The sequence below is a fragment of the Danio rerio genome, chromosome 8, assembly GCF_049306965.1.
Source record: "Danio rerio strain Tuebingen ecotype United States chromosome 8, GRCz12tu, whole genome shotgun sequence".
Lineage (NCBI taxonomy): Eukaryota > Metazoa > Chordata > Actinopteri > Cypriniformes > Danionidae > Danio > Danio rerio.
In genome coordinates this window covers 13911094-13930732 of record NC_133183.1, presented here as the reverse complement: position 1 = coordinate 13930732, position 19639 = coordinate 13911094, and the positions used below count along the sequence as shown (strand labels likewise).

Sequence of the window (19639 nt, the reverse complement as noted above, 5' to 3'; positions counted from 1 at the left end):
CAGCTCCACTGCAGCGTAATCAATATTGCTGTAGCGGGACAGTTTGGCAGAGCGGCTGTCGCTGTAGATTCGCACCTCTCCTGCTGGGGCTGCACTCTGATGCCCACAAGTTAAAGAGGAATAACAGGCATCCATCACCACCTGATGTGCTGTGTAAACCGTCTCTGACAGCTCGCTGAGAAATATGCTGTCAGATTATGGATTATTTATGGTTACGGGCACTTGTGTGCTCTGGTTTTATTTTGACTGCAGGTGAATAGGGTTAAAACAAATCGCTATATTTCCCCAGTTCATTGATTAGCAGACATTTTTTTGCAGACATTTTTTTTTAATTGTACATTTTTGGAAACGTAAATTTGCAAATAAGGCAGTGGTTATTTAAATATGCACTCATTTGCATACATTTTAAGCACAAAAATCTGAACGTTAGATGAAGTCAGGTGAAAATATCTTGTTTTATTATTTGACGTTACAATCAGAGGTTTTTACAGACAGGGTTTTGACAATTTCTTTTTATCTCGACATAATTCAGAAAATGCGGCAAACAACCAGAAAGGAAATTAACTTTTGGAATTTTTTAATTATAATAAAATTAAATGTAATCTGCCAACTTATTTAGGAACAAATAATTCTGTACAAATGCTACATAATGTATGAATAAAAATGGATAAATTTGTATTTCTATTTATACGTTAGAATTATCCCCTTGAGATGTACCTCATTCATTAGGATTAGCCCCTGGAGATGTACCTCATTCATTAGGATTAACCCCTTGAGATGCACACGTACTGTACCTCATGAAATATATCTCATTTTGTAGGGGTCCCAAAATTTATTACAATCATACACTCACCGGCCACTTTATTAGGTACACCTGTCCAACTGCTCATTAACGCAAATTTCTATTCAGCCAATCACATGGCAGCAACTCAATGCATTTAGGCATGTAGACATGGTCAAGATGATCTGCCGCAGTCCAAACCGCGCATCAGAATGAGGAAGAAGGGTGATTTTCAGTTTTGAGTGATTTTCAGTTTTGGGTGAACTATCCCTTTAAATACAGAAGCTGAAAATGCCAGTGAAAGCATGCCAGAACTGAGGATGCCATCAGTCAATTATAAATTTGGATGTCAGGCTTTCAGCGTTTGTGGTCCAGTGTTTGGATTTTCTTTTAGTGCTGAAGGTCAAAGACTCTGTTCCAGGTGTTTTCAGGCTCCACTGTGGTGTTGTTATTGATTAGCAGGGATTTTTGCATGTTGTCTAGTTTTGGCCAGACTCGTCTCTCAGTGTGTCTTAAATGAACAGGAAAGGCGCACAAAAAACACACTTAAAATTAAGTCTTGCAGGTAAACATGTTGAAGGGTTTTAAAGACAGGAATCATGTGGTCAAAAAAGCAGCAAGAATTAGAAGGAGTTTTAGATTAGAAAAAGTACTATTGAAACGTTTGATGTTGATTGATTAATTTATATATATATATATATTGATTTATTATATATTTATATATTATATATAATATATATTTAAAAGGTACATGTATTATTATTAGTATTATTATTAGTATTATTATTACTATTAAGGCTTAATTTATTTGGGAATGCTGAGAAAAGAGTTCTTATTTTCTTATATATCCTACTGTATGCAAATATACACTCACTGCCCACTTTATTAGTTAGACCTTACTAGTACCGGGACCCCCTTTTGCCTTCAGAACTGCCTTAATCCTTCATGGCAGAGATTCAACAAGGTACTGGAAATATTCCTCAGAGATTTTGGTCCATTTTAACGTGATAGCATCACGCAGTTGCTGCAGATTTGTCGGCTGCACATCCATGATGCGAATCTCCCGTTCCACCACATCCCAAAGGTGCTCTTTTGGAGTGATCTCTGGTGGCTGTGGAGAAATCAAGACTCAGACCAGGCAATGTTTTTCGCAATCTTTTATTATCCGATTTTGATGAGCCTGTGTGAATTGTAGCCTTAGTTTCCTGTTCGTAGCTGACAGGAGTGGCGTGTGGTGTGGTCTTCTGCTACTGTAGCCCAGCGCTTCAAGGTTGGACGTGTTGTGCAGCTGAGCTTCTCTGAATGCAACCTTGGTTGTAATGAGTGGTTATTTTAGTTATATCAGCTCAAACCAGTCTGGCCATTCTCCTTCGACCTCTGGCATCAACAAGGCCCACAGAACTGCCACTTACTGGATATTTTCTCTGTAAACCCTAGAGATGGTTGTGCGTGAAAATCCCAGTAGATCAGCAGTTTCTGAAATATTCAGACTTCAGATATTATCTAGCACCAACAACCCTGCCACATTCAAAGTCACTTAAATCACCCTTCTTCTCCATTTTGGTGCTTGTTTTGAACTGCCGCAGATCATCTTGACCATGTCTACATGCCTAAATGCATTGAGTTGCTGCCATGTAATTGGCTGAATAGAAATTTGCGTTGATGAGCAGTTAGATGGGTGTACCTAATAAAGTGGCCGGTGAGTGTAGAATGGCATTAATATAAAAAACGTGCGAATCAGACTCCATGTTGGCTATTAATGTTTTCCTGGTGACAACCTAAAAGCAGAAAATAACAGATTTACATTTATGTTTGCTAATTACATGCTGATTGACAGCGTGACACAGATGTAGTACATTCTTTAAATCAGCAGTTCAGTAAAAATTAAAATTATGTTCTCTTACACATGTCATCGCCATGGCCCTGAAATCTTATTTGCATCTACTTGAGATTCAAAATAAGTATTGGGAAAATAATGACAGATTTTTCTTTTCCAGGTGAAAAACTTAATATGCAAACTTCTGTTCTGCCCTTTGCTTGTCTTCCTCACAAAACTCTGTAAAGATTTTCTCCTTTTTTTCTCTCTTTGTTGAATCACCACTTCTTCAGAAAAACCATCACATTCTTGGTAGTGATGTCTCATGTCCCGCAGGCCGGATTCTTATTCAGTTAGTAATCCCTTAGATTTGGTCTGCATTTTTTCCTTTCTTTTTTTGTCACCTACTGCAGCGGGCCTTGAAAAATCATAACCAGAGGAATCCAAGGCCTGTGTGCATTCAATGTGCAGTTAACGGATGGCTGGTTGGAGGCTGCCAGATAATCAAACTACTGTTGTCATGATGTATTGAACTTCAATACAACACCTTTGAAACCATGGGAAAATATAGACACAGCATTAATTAAAATAAAAATATTTATGCTAGTCTTGATTATTTTCTAGTGTTCAAGCAGTGTTGAGTATTTTTACTAATTCAGTCAAGCCATTTTCACTTGCCCAAAGAAAATTTTGACTTGATCATTCATTCATTCATTTTCCTTCGGCTTAGTGGCTTATTTATCAGGGGTCACCACAGCGGGATGAACCGCCAACTATTCCAGCATATGTTTTATGCAGCAAATGACCTTTCAGCCGCAACCCATTCTTGGGAAACAACCATACACACTCATTCACTATGGCCAATTTAGTTTATTTATCCACTTGTAGCACATGTCTTTGGGCTGTGAGGGGAAACCGGAGCACCTGTGGGAAACCCACACGAACACAGGAAGAACATGCAAACTCCACATGGAAATGCCAACTGGCCCAGATGGAACTCAAACCAGTGACCTTTTTGGTCAGTGAATGTAGGATTCTAATAAATTATGCCATCTAGCATTCAGATAACTTTCACATATCTTAAAGGATTTGTTTACCCAAAAATGAAAAGTCTGTTATTAATTACTTACCCTCATGTTGTTCCAAACCCCTGAGACCATCGTTCGTGTAACGTGAAGCGATGCTGACAACAGGGGTGAGGATCCAAATGCAGGTTTTATTGTGTAGAGAATGGTCAGGCAGACAACAGTCAATACAGGAGCACACAGATGTACACGGGCAATCCAGAATCATAGTCAAAAAGCAGGCGGATGTTCAAAGGAAGGCAGCAGACATGTATAAACAAACAAAACAAAACAAAGCAAAGATCAGTACACGGCAAGACTAGAAAAGGGAAATGCGTCGTAACGTTTACTATACAGCTTAACAAGATTCAGCAACGTGTGTGTTTGAGCTTCAGCTGTGTCTGTTTGCGATCATGGGGATCTAGGCCATGTGTACGAGTGGTGCATGACTGAATATGTAGTTCTTTTGCTGGCAGATTTGTAGTTCTTTAGTGATCTGCACGTTTACTAGCAATCTGCACAGGCTGGATTGCTGTTTGCTAATTGTGACAGTTTTTCTTTTACACAAATTATGCAAGATATTATAGGTGAAACCGCAGTGCTCCTGATTGCATGCAATGTACTGATGGAACTTAAGCCATATGAGCAGCTGACCAACAGGAAATATGTACAGCAGGGGAAATAAGTATTGAACACATCATGTTATTTTTCTGGGTATAATATTTTAAAGGAGCTGTTGACATTGAATTGAATCAGATCTTGGTAAAAACCCAAACAGTACAAACATAAAAAACAAAACAAAAACAAAAAATCTGAAAAATGAGTTATGTGTAATAACAATGGGATGACACAAGACACAAAGTATTTATTACTTCATATAAAAGGCTTTTTTGCTGCTCTCTCGTATGGAGACGCCTCTCAAATGGAGAATGAAGTCTCATGCATTGATCAGACTTCAATATTTCACAGACTTCAATAGTGTGTAAAAACTTGGTGGTTCTGTGGGTCGCACCTATCAAATCTGATCTTTATTTAGGTATCTTTATTTATCAGGTAATTGGCTTGGCCATTCTACAGCTTGATTTTATTTCTCTAAAAGCATTTGAGAGTTTCCTTGGCTTTGTTTGGGATCATTGTCTTGCTGAAATGTCCACTCTCATTTCATCTTCATCATCTTGCTAATGTAGATGTTGGACTAAAGCAGCTGATATTAATTTACAATGAGGAAGGGCAGAGTGTTGCTGAAGAACTATGGAGAGATTTTAGCTGCTGTCTGGGCTTTCACTGCCTTTCTACATCTCCCTTTTTTCATGTGTTCAATTATTTTTCCCTGTGTCATTTCATTTTATTATGCATGATTTAATGTGTTAACTATTTTGTTTAGTTTATTTTGCATATGTGGATTTCTTTGGGTGTTACCAACTTTCGGTAAAAATTTCAAGTCAACGGCATCTTTAGAAATATGTTTTCTGAGAAAAATGGTGACGTACTCAATACTTATTACCCCCACTGTATATACTACAATGTATAGGGTTCAAATTTGAACTCTGAGGGACACCAAATTTAACAGTAATGATTTTGAATTGACATTAAGGGTGCTTCCACACTAGCACTTTTGATTCACACCCGGGTTCGTTTGACATCGAAATACTGTACATTTAGCTAGTGTGAGCGTGTCTTCTGAACTCGGGTGCGCACCCGTGAACCATACCCGAGGTGGTCTGGGGTACGGTTCATGCAAACTCTGGTAAGGTTCTTTTCTGATATGGATTAAATCGAACCAAATAACGGAAGTGAACCACCAACTGTACAACAAACTTTAGTTTTCATAACGTTCATTCGTGTTTGTGTCTGTGTATCACCTACCTTGGTGACAACAAGCAGGACTGATCAAGTGCAAACAATGACAATGTCTGCTTGTCTCCTCCAAAAACGACTTCTGCAGACATTGCATGATGTTCTGAATGTTTTTAATGTTTTTTTTTGTTTTTTTTTTTGTGCCAGATAGACGCAACAAAACAATAGATTCAGTAAAAGCAGAATGATCGTAATACGCTCCATTTCAGAACTTTGCTTTTGTGGGCATCACCTAGCAACCGCTGTACACAAAACAGCAGGTTGATGACACAACCGTAACGGGGTTCAGAAGGAAAAAAGACAGTGTGAACAAACTAACTGAGAATGTGGCAAGGGGGGGGGGAAATCAAACTTGGGTTTGATCCAGGCAATTAAACCAAGTGTGAAAGCACCCTAAGAATTTTCTCCCTCAATTAGCTACTTTCACTTTAGATTATGTTTTAATATGTGTATTTTAGCTTTATTTGACTTTATTTAGCCTGTATGTTGAACATGTAGAGTGTTGCAGTTTTTAGTATCGATACATATCGAAAAACTCAATACTTTTGTCAACACCAGGCCCTGCTCGCTCTTTGATATTTCTCCCATAGTTTGTCTTCTTTATTTTAGGATATGAACACTCATTAGTATTCTTGCGCTGTTCCTGAGGGTATTTGAAGGGAGGCAGAGAGAGAGGGTTGAGGAAAATAAACACGACTTGGATTTTTCTCCACTGTAAAAGTTGTGTGGGTCGACAGATCCCTGTCCCCTACTGTGCCTCCTCGTTTTGGGCAAGATCAAACACTCCACAAACACATATCCGCTTTCATGTACTAATACTGTTTAGCTGTACGGCCCATTTTAGCAGCTGTAATGATTGTGAAATGAGGGTCTCAGCATTGGATTTGGATTGCATGCTGTGATTTCCCATGTTACACGTGCCCTTGGGCTGAAATGTGTGGTCGTTATGGGGTTTATGCAGATTGGAAACTCCCCAGAAGATTCACAGCATGGGAAAAAAAAAAAAACTGAAAGTCCAGTTCTGCCGTTTGACCTTTAAAATGCTGTAACGCCCACAGAGGCAAGTAAAAAGAGGACAAACAAATGGCTAGAAAGCACAATTGAGTGTTAAACAGTGACATCTTGTGGATGATTCTGATTCTATTTCACTTTTATGTTAATTTGCCAGATGACACATAAGACGATATTAACAAAAATCTACAGTTTGTTTTATTTAGTTATTTTATTCTAACAGAACAAAGTATAGTGCACCTTGCTAATTAAATGTATTATAAATAAATATAGCATACCATACTAAGTAGTAAAAAACAGTGTTTCTAATTATACATTTTTCTTCTGGATAAATTGTTTTTTTTTTTTTAGCTTAGCAGGAATAAATAAACAGTAAAAAAATTAGGTATGATATTATTAGTCCCCTTAGGAAGTGATTGTTTGTTTTTTATTTATTATAAGAAATTAGTTAATTATTTATTGGCTTTGGAACAAATCTTGATTTATTTATTTTTTGCACATTTTTTAAATTATAGTGGGCAGAAAACAGCAAGTTTTCCATGCTATAATATAGCCAGGTTTAGATTCAAGATTCGTGTGAATTATGAAATAATTCCCCTGCTCAGGGATGTAATTTTTCCATTTAAATACGAGTTTCCGTATTTTCCGAGCTCAATGGGGCGACCCCTGTAATTTGCATTAATCCAAAGTTTTTTTGTTTTTGTTTTTTGAAGGGGGGAGGGGGGCTCAGTGTTCATCGTCAACCTCCAGACATCATTCAGGGATATACACGGAAAAAAAAAACATTTTTGCAAAATTGTTACAACCAATTTATATGGGTTGAATTTAAGCCCACAAATTAAATTTAGTAATGTTCAACATAATTTGTTTGTTTAAATTCAGCCCAAATAAATAGTTTACAACCACTTACCTTAAAAACATTTTTGTAAATCGAAGGAATCATCTTTGCATAATTTTTTTCCGGTGTAGATCTACTTAATTACAATTAAATACAGATGTCCCCATGTCAGTGAGATATAAGCTACTGAGTATATAATACCATGATTTTGTGTAGTCTTATAATGTGCGCTTACAAATTTATAAATACAATTTATTTTAGAAATAATAAAAGATATTACTAAATCTAAAGAAAGTTAAAGTGATACAATATGCATGGCTATAAGAGTTTTTTTTTTTCAGGCTGGAATGTTAAAGTATAATCAGGGATGGGCTGTATTTATGATACATTTATTTCAAGTATGTATTTCAAATACTAAATAGTATTTTGTTATTTGTATTTGATAGTGTTGATGAAAATGACTTAATATTTTGTATCAAAATACTTTAGTGTCTGATATTTTTGTAGTTTCAAAATACTGTAAAATACTTTGCAAGAAGTCTACAGTACATTATGACCTCTTAAAAATGAGGCCTCTGATTGGTGCTTTCTCAGTTATTTGCCTAACCTTAAGATCAGAACAAAACAGAACAAATTAAGTGGCAGAGAAAATTTGTTGGTATTAAATGTTGTTTACTTCACTTCAGTTTAATAGTGGAGGGATTGATCCAATAGACCTATTGATGGAATGTTTGCAAAGAAATTTCATGCTACCTTTTACCTAAATTATTTTGTAGTATTTTTCAAATATAAAAATACAGTATTTTGGTTTGATACATTTTGTAGCTGCTGTACTTTGTAGTTTATTTTGATACACTTAGGCCCAATTCTATTTTTGTACCCCTGGGACAGCACTACAACACCTGCACACATCACCACGTCATCGCGCCGATCTCTTGCTTCATACTGTATGAGATCAGACCATTGCAACTGCTGTAGTTATTCCAGTTGTGTTATGTTTTGGTATTAATCTTCAGGAAATCACCAAAGGCAACAATATCATGTTATTATAAGGATATAATGAGGCAATATGATCATAACTGTACTGTGCATTTAAGGAAGGGGAAGGACTAAGGCGTAGAATTGGGATTGGCCCTTAAAATTAATGTATTTGGTATGTTATTTTAAAATATATTCCAATGTCGTTGATTTGGCTACTCAATTGGACCTTATAATTTAAGGCCTTTAAAAGATTTAAAGGCTTAAACTGTTTGAATTATTGACTGGAATAGAGTCTACTAAACTACAGGAGAAATTATATTCTGTGGCTATATGCTGACACAAGAGCATCTAGTGGCGGTGTGTGGATCTGTCCCGACATACAGGGAAAGTACAAAGTATAAACCTATTTGATTTCTTAGGTGACTATTAAACTGCTAAACATTTAAACTGATAAAAAGGAATCTAAATTATGCGGCCAAAATCAATTATTATTATTATTATTTATTTTTTTATTTATTTGGCTTAAAAATTGTTGCACAGTGGGTAGCTCTGTCGCCTCACAGCAAGAAGGTCGATGGTTTGAGCACCGCCTGGGTCAGTGGGCATTACTGTGTTGAATTTGCATGTTCTCCCTGTGTTTGCGTGGGTTTCCCCCACAAGTCCAAAAACATGAGCTATAGGTAAATTGGGTTTGCCAAATTGTCCGTAGTGTATGTCTATTTAACCAGGTAAGTCAATTGAGAGCCATTTCTCATTTACAATGACGACCTGTCCAAGAGGCAGCATAAAAAGCAGATACAGTAAAAAGCAACAGGTACACAATACAATAACAATTTCACAAATACAGATAATAACATATAAAACCAACAAACCAAACTAGCTCAGGTATCTTGTACTATTGACTGGATTGAATTTCTAAAAGATGATAGTGGAATTAAAGTGTTGAGCTTTAAGGAATGCTGCAGATGAATCAAAGCATCAGCAGCAGAAAACTGAAAAGAGTAACCAAATAAAGTGCGAACTTTGGGTATGCAAAGGTTAATAAAACTACAAAATCAGCAGCGCAATAGCCTAGTGGTTAGCACGTCAACTCGTGGTGCTGTTGCACTTTAGGGTGTCCCGAGTTCGAAACCTGGCTCGAGGACATTTCCCGTCCCTTACCCGTCTTTCTCTCCCACTTCGCTTCCTGTCTGAAATACTGTCCTATCCACTTAATGAAGGAAAAAAGGCCTAAAATAAACCCTAAGAAAAAAAAGATTGCTGTTATATTTGAGATGGATTTGGAAGTGGATAATGGCCACTTATGTGACGATTCGAAAGCTGTGTGAAGTTCTAAAGCCGTCAGATTTTGTGATTTGACTTGATTATCTTTATAGTATACAAAATTATAAATATACTTTATTATTTACATGTATATAATTGGATATAAGATTAGCCCCATGTTATTATTGCACTATTAACATGTTTATCAGCTATGCAAGCTATTATTGGATAAATTGACCTATATTTTCTAATTGATTTTAAAGGGAAAAAAATGTATACAAAGATATTTCTAAGATTTACTTTTTACTTTTAAAACATTTCCCCAATGGAAAAAGCATTTGATTTCCAATAAGAGTTTTGTAAATGAACAGAGACCAATGAGTTCGTTGACATGATTGAAGAGAAGATCAATTCAATAAAGATTACAGTTGACAGTGATAAGTATTAAATAGTGCATCTGTAACAAAACGAATTGCTGCATGGTTGAGGGTTGAGCGTTGGATTAACGACCCACCTTGTTAAAAACACCAACATGGTGGGGATAAATATCAGCTTTGATATAAACGGCTCTGAAGTAAGTTTTTTATAAGTTTTAGTTTTAGGGCTTGTCTTCCTTTGTTTTTTTTTACCTTGGTTGATCACATGCCTACTGCTATTGCAAGATTAGTACATCAGATACATTTAAAACTTTTCTGTTTCTTTCAGTTTCTTCTGAGAGGTCCAAGTTCTCATTCTTTGTTTAATTCTTTTCCAGGAAAAATGTAGGCAGTCGGAAGAGGAAGTTGCCCACCTCTAACTACAATTTACTGGCCACAAAACGAGAGCTGGTGGAGCGAGAGCCGAGCCCCATCAACATGCCTGGAGAGGAGAGAAATGTCCTGATGGAAAACGGCATCGACAGCCACACGTTTGAGAGCATCAGCGAGGACGACTCTTCGCTGTTGCACCTCAAGTCTTCCATCACCAGTTATTTCGGAGCGGCTGGTCGGCTCACCTGCGGAGAGAAGTATCAGGTTCTGGCTCGCAGGATCACACCTGAAGGAAAGGTGCAGTATTTGGTGGAGTGGGAAGGAACTACACCTTACTGAATGTCACAGAACGGAGGTGTGGAGCAGATGTGCCGCGTCACACATAGTGCTTATACTTGCTTCGCTTTTTTTCAAAGTCATAGTTCAGAGTACTAGTTTTGTTTACATCATTTTCCACATATCACATATAGTGTTTTTTAAATATAAGTTTATCTCATCTGCGATGGTAAAATAAATTTTTCTTGAAGTCAGTGTCCTTTTAGGACACTTTAAAATTCACAAACCGGATTCAGTGTAGTAACAAATACTAACCGTACGCAGTATGACAGCTGGTTTCATTATTAGATAGGACATAATGGACAGTATTATTCAATGTGAAGTCATTTCATTAGTTTTCAGATATAAAGAGAGTTCCCCCCCATGAATTCCAGGATTTCAAAGTTCATATCATTAAGTTTTTAGTTTAATGGAATAGTTCACCAAGAAAATAAAATGTGTTTTATAAATTACATATGGCCTTTTTGTATAAAACAAACACAAACTGATCAAACTGAACCGCATCCTGGCTCTTCTCAGATTTAGAATAGAAGTGAATGGTGCCCGAGTTTTTAAAGCTCCAAAAACCACATTCATCCATCATATAAGTATTCCATACAACTAAAGTAAGTTAAGGAATGCCTTCTGAAAAATATCTATAGTATATTTAACACTATATAAACTACAATAACTGCTGTATGCATATTCAAGTTGAGTTACAGTATACGAAAATAGGATCCAAACTAATTTGGCTGGGCAAAAAGTTTTATATTCTGATCCTTTACGTCAAACTATTCTTTAAGTCATTTCATTTTTAGACTTTTAATCCCTTATCATTGTTTTGATTTGCTCTAATATCTGTGCTTCAGTTTTTTTTTTTCTTTGACTTACATTGTAACTTGTAACTTGTATCATTGTAACAAGAATCTATTGAATCACTTTAGGATGCAGTCATAAAAACTTTGGAATCATATGGATTACTTTAATGAGGGATGAATGCTGCGTTTTGTAGGTTCAAAAACACAAGCACTATTCACTTCCATTATAAAGATTAGAAGAGGCAGCGTACTATTTATCATAACTCTCCTTTTTTTGGATGAAGTAATTACGAATTTTGGGTGAACTATTCTTTTAAAGAAACATGGAGCACTTGTTTTTGAAAGTAGTTTACTTAAAGTAATTTGTCATTTCATTCAGTATTTCGGGAGAAGGAATATTTATAGCGATTTGTACACATTTTGTTAAGATTAACAATACAGCGGTACTTTTTAGCCATGTTAAAAGAATTAGTCAGCACTTTCGTTTGTCCTCTTCCACCATCATTTTTTAATTTGTTCTAGGTGATTATATAACCAAAGTGATACAAATACTATTTTGAGAAGATTGTTTTCTATTTTATATGCTTTTGTATGTTCAGATTGGATAAGCAGAAGGAAACTAATCGTGGAAAGTGATCATTTGTGTTTCATTTGCAATAGATTTTAGGCTCTTTTCAACATTTGACCACAGATGACCGTCAAATTTATGTTTTCATAGAAGATCTCCAAAGATTGCTGTTATATTTGAGATGGATTTGGAAGTGGATAATGGCCACTTATGTGACGATTTGAAAGCTATGTGAGGTTCTAAAGCCGTCAGATTTTGTGATTTGACTTGATTAGTTTTATAGTATACAACATTATAAATATACTTTATTATTTACATGTATATAATTGGATATAAGATTAGCCCCATTTTGTTATTGCACTATTAACATGTTTATCAGCTATGCAAGCTATTATTGGATAAATTGACCTATATTTTCTAATTGATTTTAAAGGGAAAAAATTTATACAAAGATATTTCTAAGATTTACTTTTTACTTTTAAAACATTTCCCCAATGGAAAAAGCATTTGTAAAACTGAATGGAAATTGCGACTGTTTTATTAACAAAATACAATGTTTGTTGTATTGATCACCTTTTGTATGTCAGCTTGGTCACATTTCAAGAGGAGTTTTATATTTTGGTTACAAGTTTAAGAAAGTTCGAATAAAACAAACTATAGTATTTGTATACGATTAAAATGAATAAGTCTTGAATGCTTTTATGACTGTTTCTACACATCACTCTCAAAACCATATGTTCTAAACGTGTTTGCTGTGTGTAACAATGTTCAAACATGTTAAATGTGCAAACTTACATTTGTCATTATTCATTCGTTCCTGTTTCAGACCATTAAAACAGTTTGTCAGCAATAATTTAAAGCTGTCTTGTCTATCTACATTTTTTACCTGTGTTGAGATTTTTGTATTATTTGTTATCACGGTTATATATTTTAATTTTTCTCTAGGGTTTTAATGAGGACAAAATTCCATGACTTTATGCTAAAAATGTTTAAATATATGTATTAACTCATATATGCATATATTGAGGTTTAACTCGTATATTACATGAAGTGGACGCTTTTGGAAACTTATTTAATATTCACAAGAGAAGCCTTTGCTTTGTTTATATTTGTTAATATAATAGACCCCTAATTAATAATAAATGAACTAAGCCAAAAAGAAAATAAATGAATAATATAATAGCTGTTTTCAACCAATCAGTGAGCGTAATAAGTTGCTTATTTAATATTCATGAGCCACGGCTTCACGAAGACGTTGTGTTTACCTGTGGGGTGAGTAATCGAGACAAAATCTCCAAATATCAATAAAATGTGTTTTAATATAGTTTATCGTTGTGTAGAAGTTAGTAAGAACTTGTCAAATGTCCAAACTAAAGCATTCACTCGTGTTTTTATTTTCTTTTGGTAACTTATTAAATGGTCATGAAGCCTTCTCTGTTTTCATTAGTTCCTATAAAAGCTGGTTTCAACCAATCAGTGAGCACAAAGTAAGTTACATGTTTAATATTCATGAGACAGACCTTCACAAGGACGTTGTGTTTTCCTGGGAGGAAAATGATTAGGACAAAATATCCAAGTTTCGGTGAAATGTGTTTTAATACAGTTCATCTCCTGTAGAAGTTTGTAATTTGTTGAATGTACGAACTGAAGCGTCCACTCGTGTTTTTTTTCTTTTGGTAACTTATTTAATATTCATGAGACAAGCCTTCGCCGTGTTTACATTAGTTGCTATAAAAGCTGGTTTCATCCAATCAGTGAGCGTAAAATAAGTTATGTATTTAATATTCATGAGTCAGGCCTTCACGAGGACGTGTTTACCTGAGAGGAAAATGATTAAGGCAAAATCTCCAAGTTTTGGTGAAATGTGTTTTAATATAGTTTATAGTTCTGTAGAAGTTTGTAAGAATTTGTCAAATGTCCACACTGAATCGTTAACTTCTGTTTTTTTTTTTTTGTTATAAGTTCATTTTTAAAGAGAGAGAGAGTTTTGTGTTTGTCGACAGCTAAGTTGCTTTCTTCGCTAGAGAGTTTAATCCGGTAATTTAATTAAGGTATTACTGTACATTTCTCCTCGTGTCCCCTTCACTCTCAGTCACGAGCACGCGCGTCTCAATAAAACAGGTCATGTCTGCACGCGCAGAGCAGCGTCATCTGTTTTATATTATGAAAACATTCATTTTGATGACGCGTTATCTTATTTTGATACATCTATCAGGTGCACGCATGTTTATAACGTTAAACGTAGTTTCTTGAGAACTGGACACTGACAAGATGTTTGGTGGTCCTACCCCCATATCACCACATATCACCCGCTGTCAACACCAGGGATGGATGAGGGTCACCGGTGAGTAGACGAAAACAGCTTTCTGAAGTAATTGTGGTAATATTAGAAATGTTGTGTGACTTGTATGAAGAAGTATGCTTGCCTTCCTAGACACATATATGTCATTTCTTTAAAAGAAAAAATACAATAGTATGCATGCAGTAAGAATATCTTGGGGGCTAATTGTAGGGCTTTTCATTTAAGTTAGCCACTTTTAAGACAGCCTGCATTATTTGTATGTTTTTGTGCTGTACTTTATTTCATTTACACTACTTAGTCGTACATAAAGCAAATATCGTTGTATTGAAGATTACAGTCAAAAGTTTTCCCTTATGATAAATCCTTTAGTAAATTATAATATATACTGTAGTGTTTTTGAACCATATATTAGTGTAATATGCTGTATACACACATATAGTTACAACATAGTTGATGAATAATTTAGTATTTAATTTTATCGTCGACTGCTAAACTTTAACTGTAATATAATTTTTACCACAGTAAACTGCAGTATAATATCCCATGGTTGTAGAAAACTGCAGTGTTGGGTAGCTTGTTAATATTGCTTTAGTTAGTTATTTCACACCAATTATAGAATTAGCCTACCAAAGCATATCAATTCATGTTTTTTACCATAGCATGGTTCAAAATCACTATAGTAGTCGTTTACTCTAAATTACTGTAATATTTTTTTATCATTCATATTTTTACACTTAACTCAAATTAGGCCATAAAATATATGCAAAATGTCAAAATTAGAATAGAAAAATATCTACACAACAAAAATATGGTGCAAAATGGCCACAACCTGACATTTAATGAAGCAAATTTTTGTTTAACATATAACTTAATGCATTCAAATAATGCTCTTTGTTAACCCGGTAACTGAGAAGGTTATATTTTAGTTTAAAGCACATTCACAAAAACAGTTCTGATTGAAGAAAATTATGTATAGCAAATCACATGCAAAAAAAAAAAAAAAAAAATCATGGTTTTATTAATGTTTTTGCCACATTAAAACCATGATGAATTTGTCATTACCATGCTTTTACCTACAATAACAATGTTTATGTGTTTTTTTGCAGTAAAACCATGATTAATTTTTCTACAGAATGTAAATACGCATGATTGAATCATTTTCATAGTTATATAAAAGCACTTTTGAATGTTATGGCACAGTCCCACCGACATGTGCACTACAAACCTCTATTGTTTCTTGATATCCCAAGGTTGTAGAAAACTGCAGTATTAATTAGTTTGTTAATGTTGCTTTAGTTATTGTATTACCACACCGTATAAGCCTACCAAAACAGATTAATTCATTAATTCATGTACTTTAATATAGCATGGTTCAAAATATAATATTTATTTACTCTAAATTACTGTATCATTTTTTCCATATGGATTTGTTCACTTTTTATCATGCATATTCATTCATTTATTTATTCATTTTTTTGTCGGCTTAGTCCCTTTATTAAACCAGGGTCGCCACAGCGGAATGAATTGCCAACTTATCCAGCACATTTTTACGCAGCGGATGCCCTTTCAGCCGCAACCCATCTCTGGGAATCATCCACACATTTACACACACACACACTCATACACTATGGACAATTTACCTGTAAGCATGTCTTTGGACTGTGGGGGAAACTGGAGCACCCGGAGGAAACCCACATGAACGCAGGGAGAACATGCAAACTCCACACAGAAATGCCAACTGAGCCGAGGATCAAACCAGCGTGTATTGTAAAATCAGTAAATATGCTTGAAGAAGTTGAAGGCTATACTGTAATATTGAATCAACTTTGCACTTTGCTTTTATATAAAACAGTACTCCTGCTGCAGCTGAATAAATAGGCCAAGCAGGGAGGATTGTTCATTCATAGACAGTTCATTCTGTGCGACAGTTGGCATCATGACCAGTGGGTCAACTTCGTTTAGCAGCTTAGACACACACTTCTTAAGGTCTGCCATGATTGTAATTGATCTGTGAATGCCTCTTCTGCTTTCCTCATTTCCTCATGCTTAACATTCAAAAATGGTTTCTGCTTTACAGACATGAAAGGTTCATCAGTTCACTGGTTATCTTGTGGACAGCCACTTTCAGAACCAATTGGGTGGCAGGTGAAATTTTGCTTGGTTGCAGAATGTCAACTAGTTCTTCTAGACAAGAGAGAGGTATACTATTTATAAGATATATTATTTATATATTATATTATTTATATATTATATAATAATATATAAATAATAATTATGTATCATATATATATATAATTTTTATTTTATTTTATTATATATATTGACATCTAATTATTATATTAAATTGTGTGTGTGTGTGTGTGTGTGTGTGTGTGTGTGTGTGTGTGTGTGTGTGTGTGTGTGTGTATGTATAGACAAACACACACACACACACTTAGCTGGGAATTACATTTAAATGCACAAACATTTTATAAATAAGTTATTGTTTTTCTATTGTAATAATTAGCGAAATGATATAGAAAAACAGCATACTTATTGTGACCAGTGCTTATTAAATTATGTGAACCCCAATAAGTGTTTTAAGTTGAATGTTAATATTTTAGGTAATTACAGACTTCTTGTTCATGCTTTTTTTTTTCTGTGGATCTATTAATACACTATTAATACAATATCATTATAATTACAATATATATATATATATATATATATATATATATATAAAGTTTTTATTTTTTTATTTTTTATGAAACAAGACTCGTTCTAATGGATGGGGAAATTACATTTAAAGCACTTTGTATTTATAGTTGAAGACAAAAAGATTAGCCATCCTGTGAAATGTTTGTATTCTCAAAACATTTCACAAGTGCTGTTTGTCATTGTCAATTTTATTTATATACTGTAGCACTATTTAACAAAACCAGAGGTTGACCAATGTGCTGCACAGTACAAATCAAAACAGAGAAAAAATATAAATATGTGGTCATGTTTCTTAGTACCTGTTAAAACCCTTGCAGCAGGCTTTTTCTTAAATGTTTAAACACAATAGTTTAATAACTAATTTCTGATAACATTTTTTGAGTCTTTGCCATGATGACAGCACATAATATTTTACTAGTTATTTTACAAGATACTACTATTCAGCTTAAAGGGCAATTTAAAGTTTATCTAGGTCAATTGGGCAAGTGAGGTTATGTAATTAGGTAAGTCATTGGACAACAGTGGTTTATTCTGTAGCCAATCAAAAATATATTAACAGGTTTAATCACATTGATTATTTTTTATTCCATCCAAACTAAAAGAAATAGAACTTTCTCCAGAAGAAATATTTTAGTAAATAAATACTGTGAAAATGTACTTGCTCTGTTAAACTTTACATGGAAAATATTTAAAAAATGAAATGAAAATTTCACAGTACAGCTGATCAATTTGTTTTAACCACATTATTACGGCCTAATATTTAATAGGATCCTTTGAACTCAAGGGGGCAGCACACATCAACTAGTACATAGTGACAGGTTAAAGCCGAAATGATGAGCTTTATTCAGACCTTCTTATACTGTACATCTTTATCCACCAAAACTCTAAACTAATAAATATCTTTCTGTGACCTGTTCTTAGATCAGTCCATTGCTGTTTCAAGAGCGGCGTGCTGAATCATGCACTGTATGGCTCCTGCGCCGCAGCACCAGCATCCCTGAGGGAGTTCAGCTCCGTAAAGACCAGAGCACACAAACCAGAAACACCAGTGAGTAGATCTGCTACACACACACACACACTTACATATAATTGTCACACACACACACACACACACACACACAAACAAACATACACTTTCATATAATTGTATATCCATCTTTATGGAGACTTCCCATAGACATAATGACTCTTTATACTGTATACAGACAGTATATTCTATAATCCTATCCCAGAATCTTTATTAATTATTAATTGTTTTGAATAATCTTTTACATTTTTTAAATACTTAATTTTGTGTGATTTATAAGCCATTTTATTATTTGCATACTAAATGTCCCCACAAGTATTGTGATACCAGTAAATTTTGACCTCATGGGTACTTTTTTTTGGTGTACATACACACCTGCTATTTTTTGGTACACATACATATACACACATGTGGCAGTTGTTTTATTTTCTTTCCATCAGTGGTGAATTAACTGAGAAAGTCTGAGTGACTTTCATCATATGTGCTGATGTTAATCTATGCTGCTTTTACTGATTAATGTTTATGCTGATTTTACCACAAAAATAAGTTCAAAATAAGTGATTTAATGAATAGTCAGGGGTGTCTTTTGCAAGTTAATAAAATAAAGGTAGGCTCTTTATCTGAACCTGCTCACATTAGAAGGGAATGCTTACAAAAGGGCTATGAACTTCAGTATCCCACTTGTCTTCATTGTGTTAAAGGTAGAGTTTACTCAAAACTGAACACATACAGCAAGATACTTCCTAAAACTTCCTAAAACTTGAACGTCATTTTTTTTCTTATTTACCACATCGATGTAGACATTACATGAAGTATTTGAAGAAAGCTGGAAAGTGGTAGCGATTGACTTTCAAAGAATTAGTTTTTCCAACTATGGATGTCTTTTATTAGCTTTATTCAAAATATCATAACAAAGAAACTCATAAAGGTTTGGGATCATTTCAGGGTGAGTATATAATGAATACATTTACTTTTTTTTTGGGGGGGGGGGGGGGGTGAATTGCCCTTTGAAATTTCAGATGTGCCTTCAATAGACTGAGCTGTGAAATGAAGCATGATGGAACACAATGTAGACTCCACTGTTTTCTGTTTGTCCAGAACTGTCCCAGACAGGCCGCCAAGCAGTAATTTGCAAGGGGAGGCATAATTATGATGGTGTTACAGGACTGCTATTGTTTAGAATTGCCTAATAGGGACTCTGCTTCACAATGGCACTGAATTTGGGGACGAGACACATTATGCTAACGCTTGCTTTGTGAAAAGGTTAAAGAGAATTCTTGCATTAAATAGGCCAGCTTGGTTATATAAGTGGTTTATACAGTCTGTCTGTCTGTCTGTCTGTCTGTCTGTCTGTCTGTCTGTCTGTCTGTCTGTCTATCTATCTATCTATCTATCTATCTATCTATCTATCTATTTATCTATCTGTCTGTCTGTCTGTCTGTCTGTCTGTCTTATCATAACTTATATAACCAAGCTGGCCTAACTTATCATACAGATCAATTAGTGGTTTATACAGTCTGTCTGTCTGTCTGTCTGTCTGTCTGTCTGTCTG

General features: G+C 34.8%; 2 protein-coding genes across 4 annotated transcripts in view; both read left to right on the top strand.

The window, feature by feature from the left end:
* Window positions 1-12920, top strand: part of phf19 (PHD finger protein 19) — a 63091-nt gene extending 50171 nt beyond the window's left edge. Inside the window, exon 15 of one of the 2 annotated variants that reach the window (XM_005166852.4) lies at window positions 10366-12920. In XM_005166852.4, the coding sequence (XP_005166909.1) occupies window positions 10366-10699 (334 nt within the window). In that variant the 3' untranslated portion in view covers window positions 10700-12920. The remainder of the gene's footprint in view (window positions 1-10365) is intronic. The other variant, NM_001128526.1, reaches the window with a different exon arrangement.
* An 899-nt stretch (window positions 12921-13819) lies between these two features.
* Window positions 13820-19639, top strand: part of dab2ipa (DAB2 interacting protein a) — a 212658-nt gene continuing 206838 nt past the window's right edge. The window contains exons 1-3 of one of the 2 annotated variants that reach the window (XM_017357419.4): window positions 13820-14405; window positions 16441-16562; window positions 17982-18108. In XM_017357419.4, coding sequence (XP_017212908.1) covers window positions 14333-14405; window positions 16441-16562; window positions 17982-18108 — 322 coding nt within the window. In that variant the 5' untranslated portion in view covers window positions 13820-14332. The remainder of the gene's footprint in view (window positions 14406-16440; window positions 16563-17981; window positions 18109-19639) is intronic. The other variant, XM_009303797.5, reaches the window with a different exon arrangement.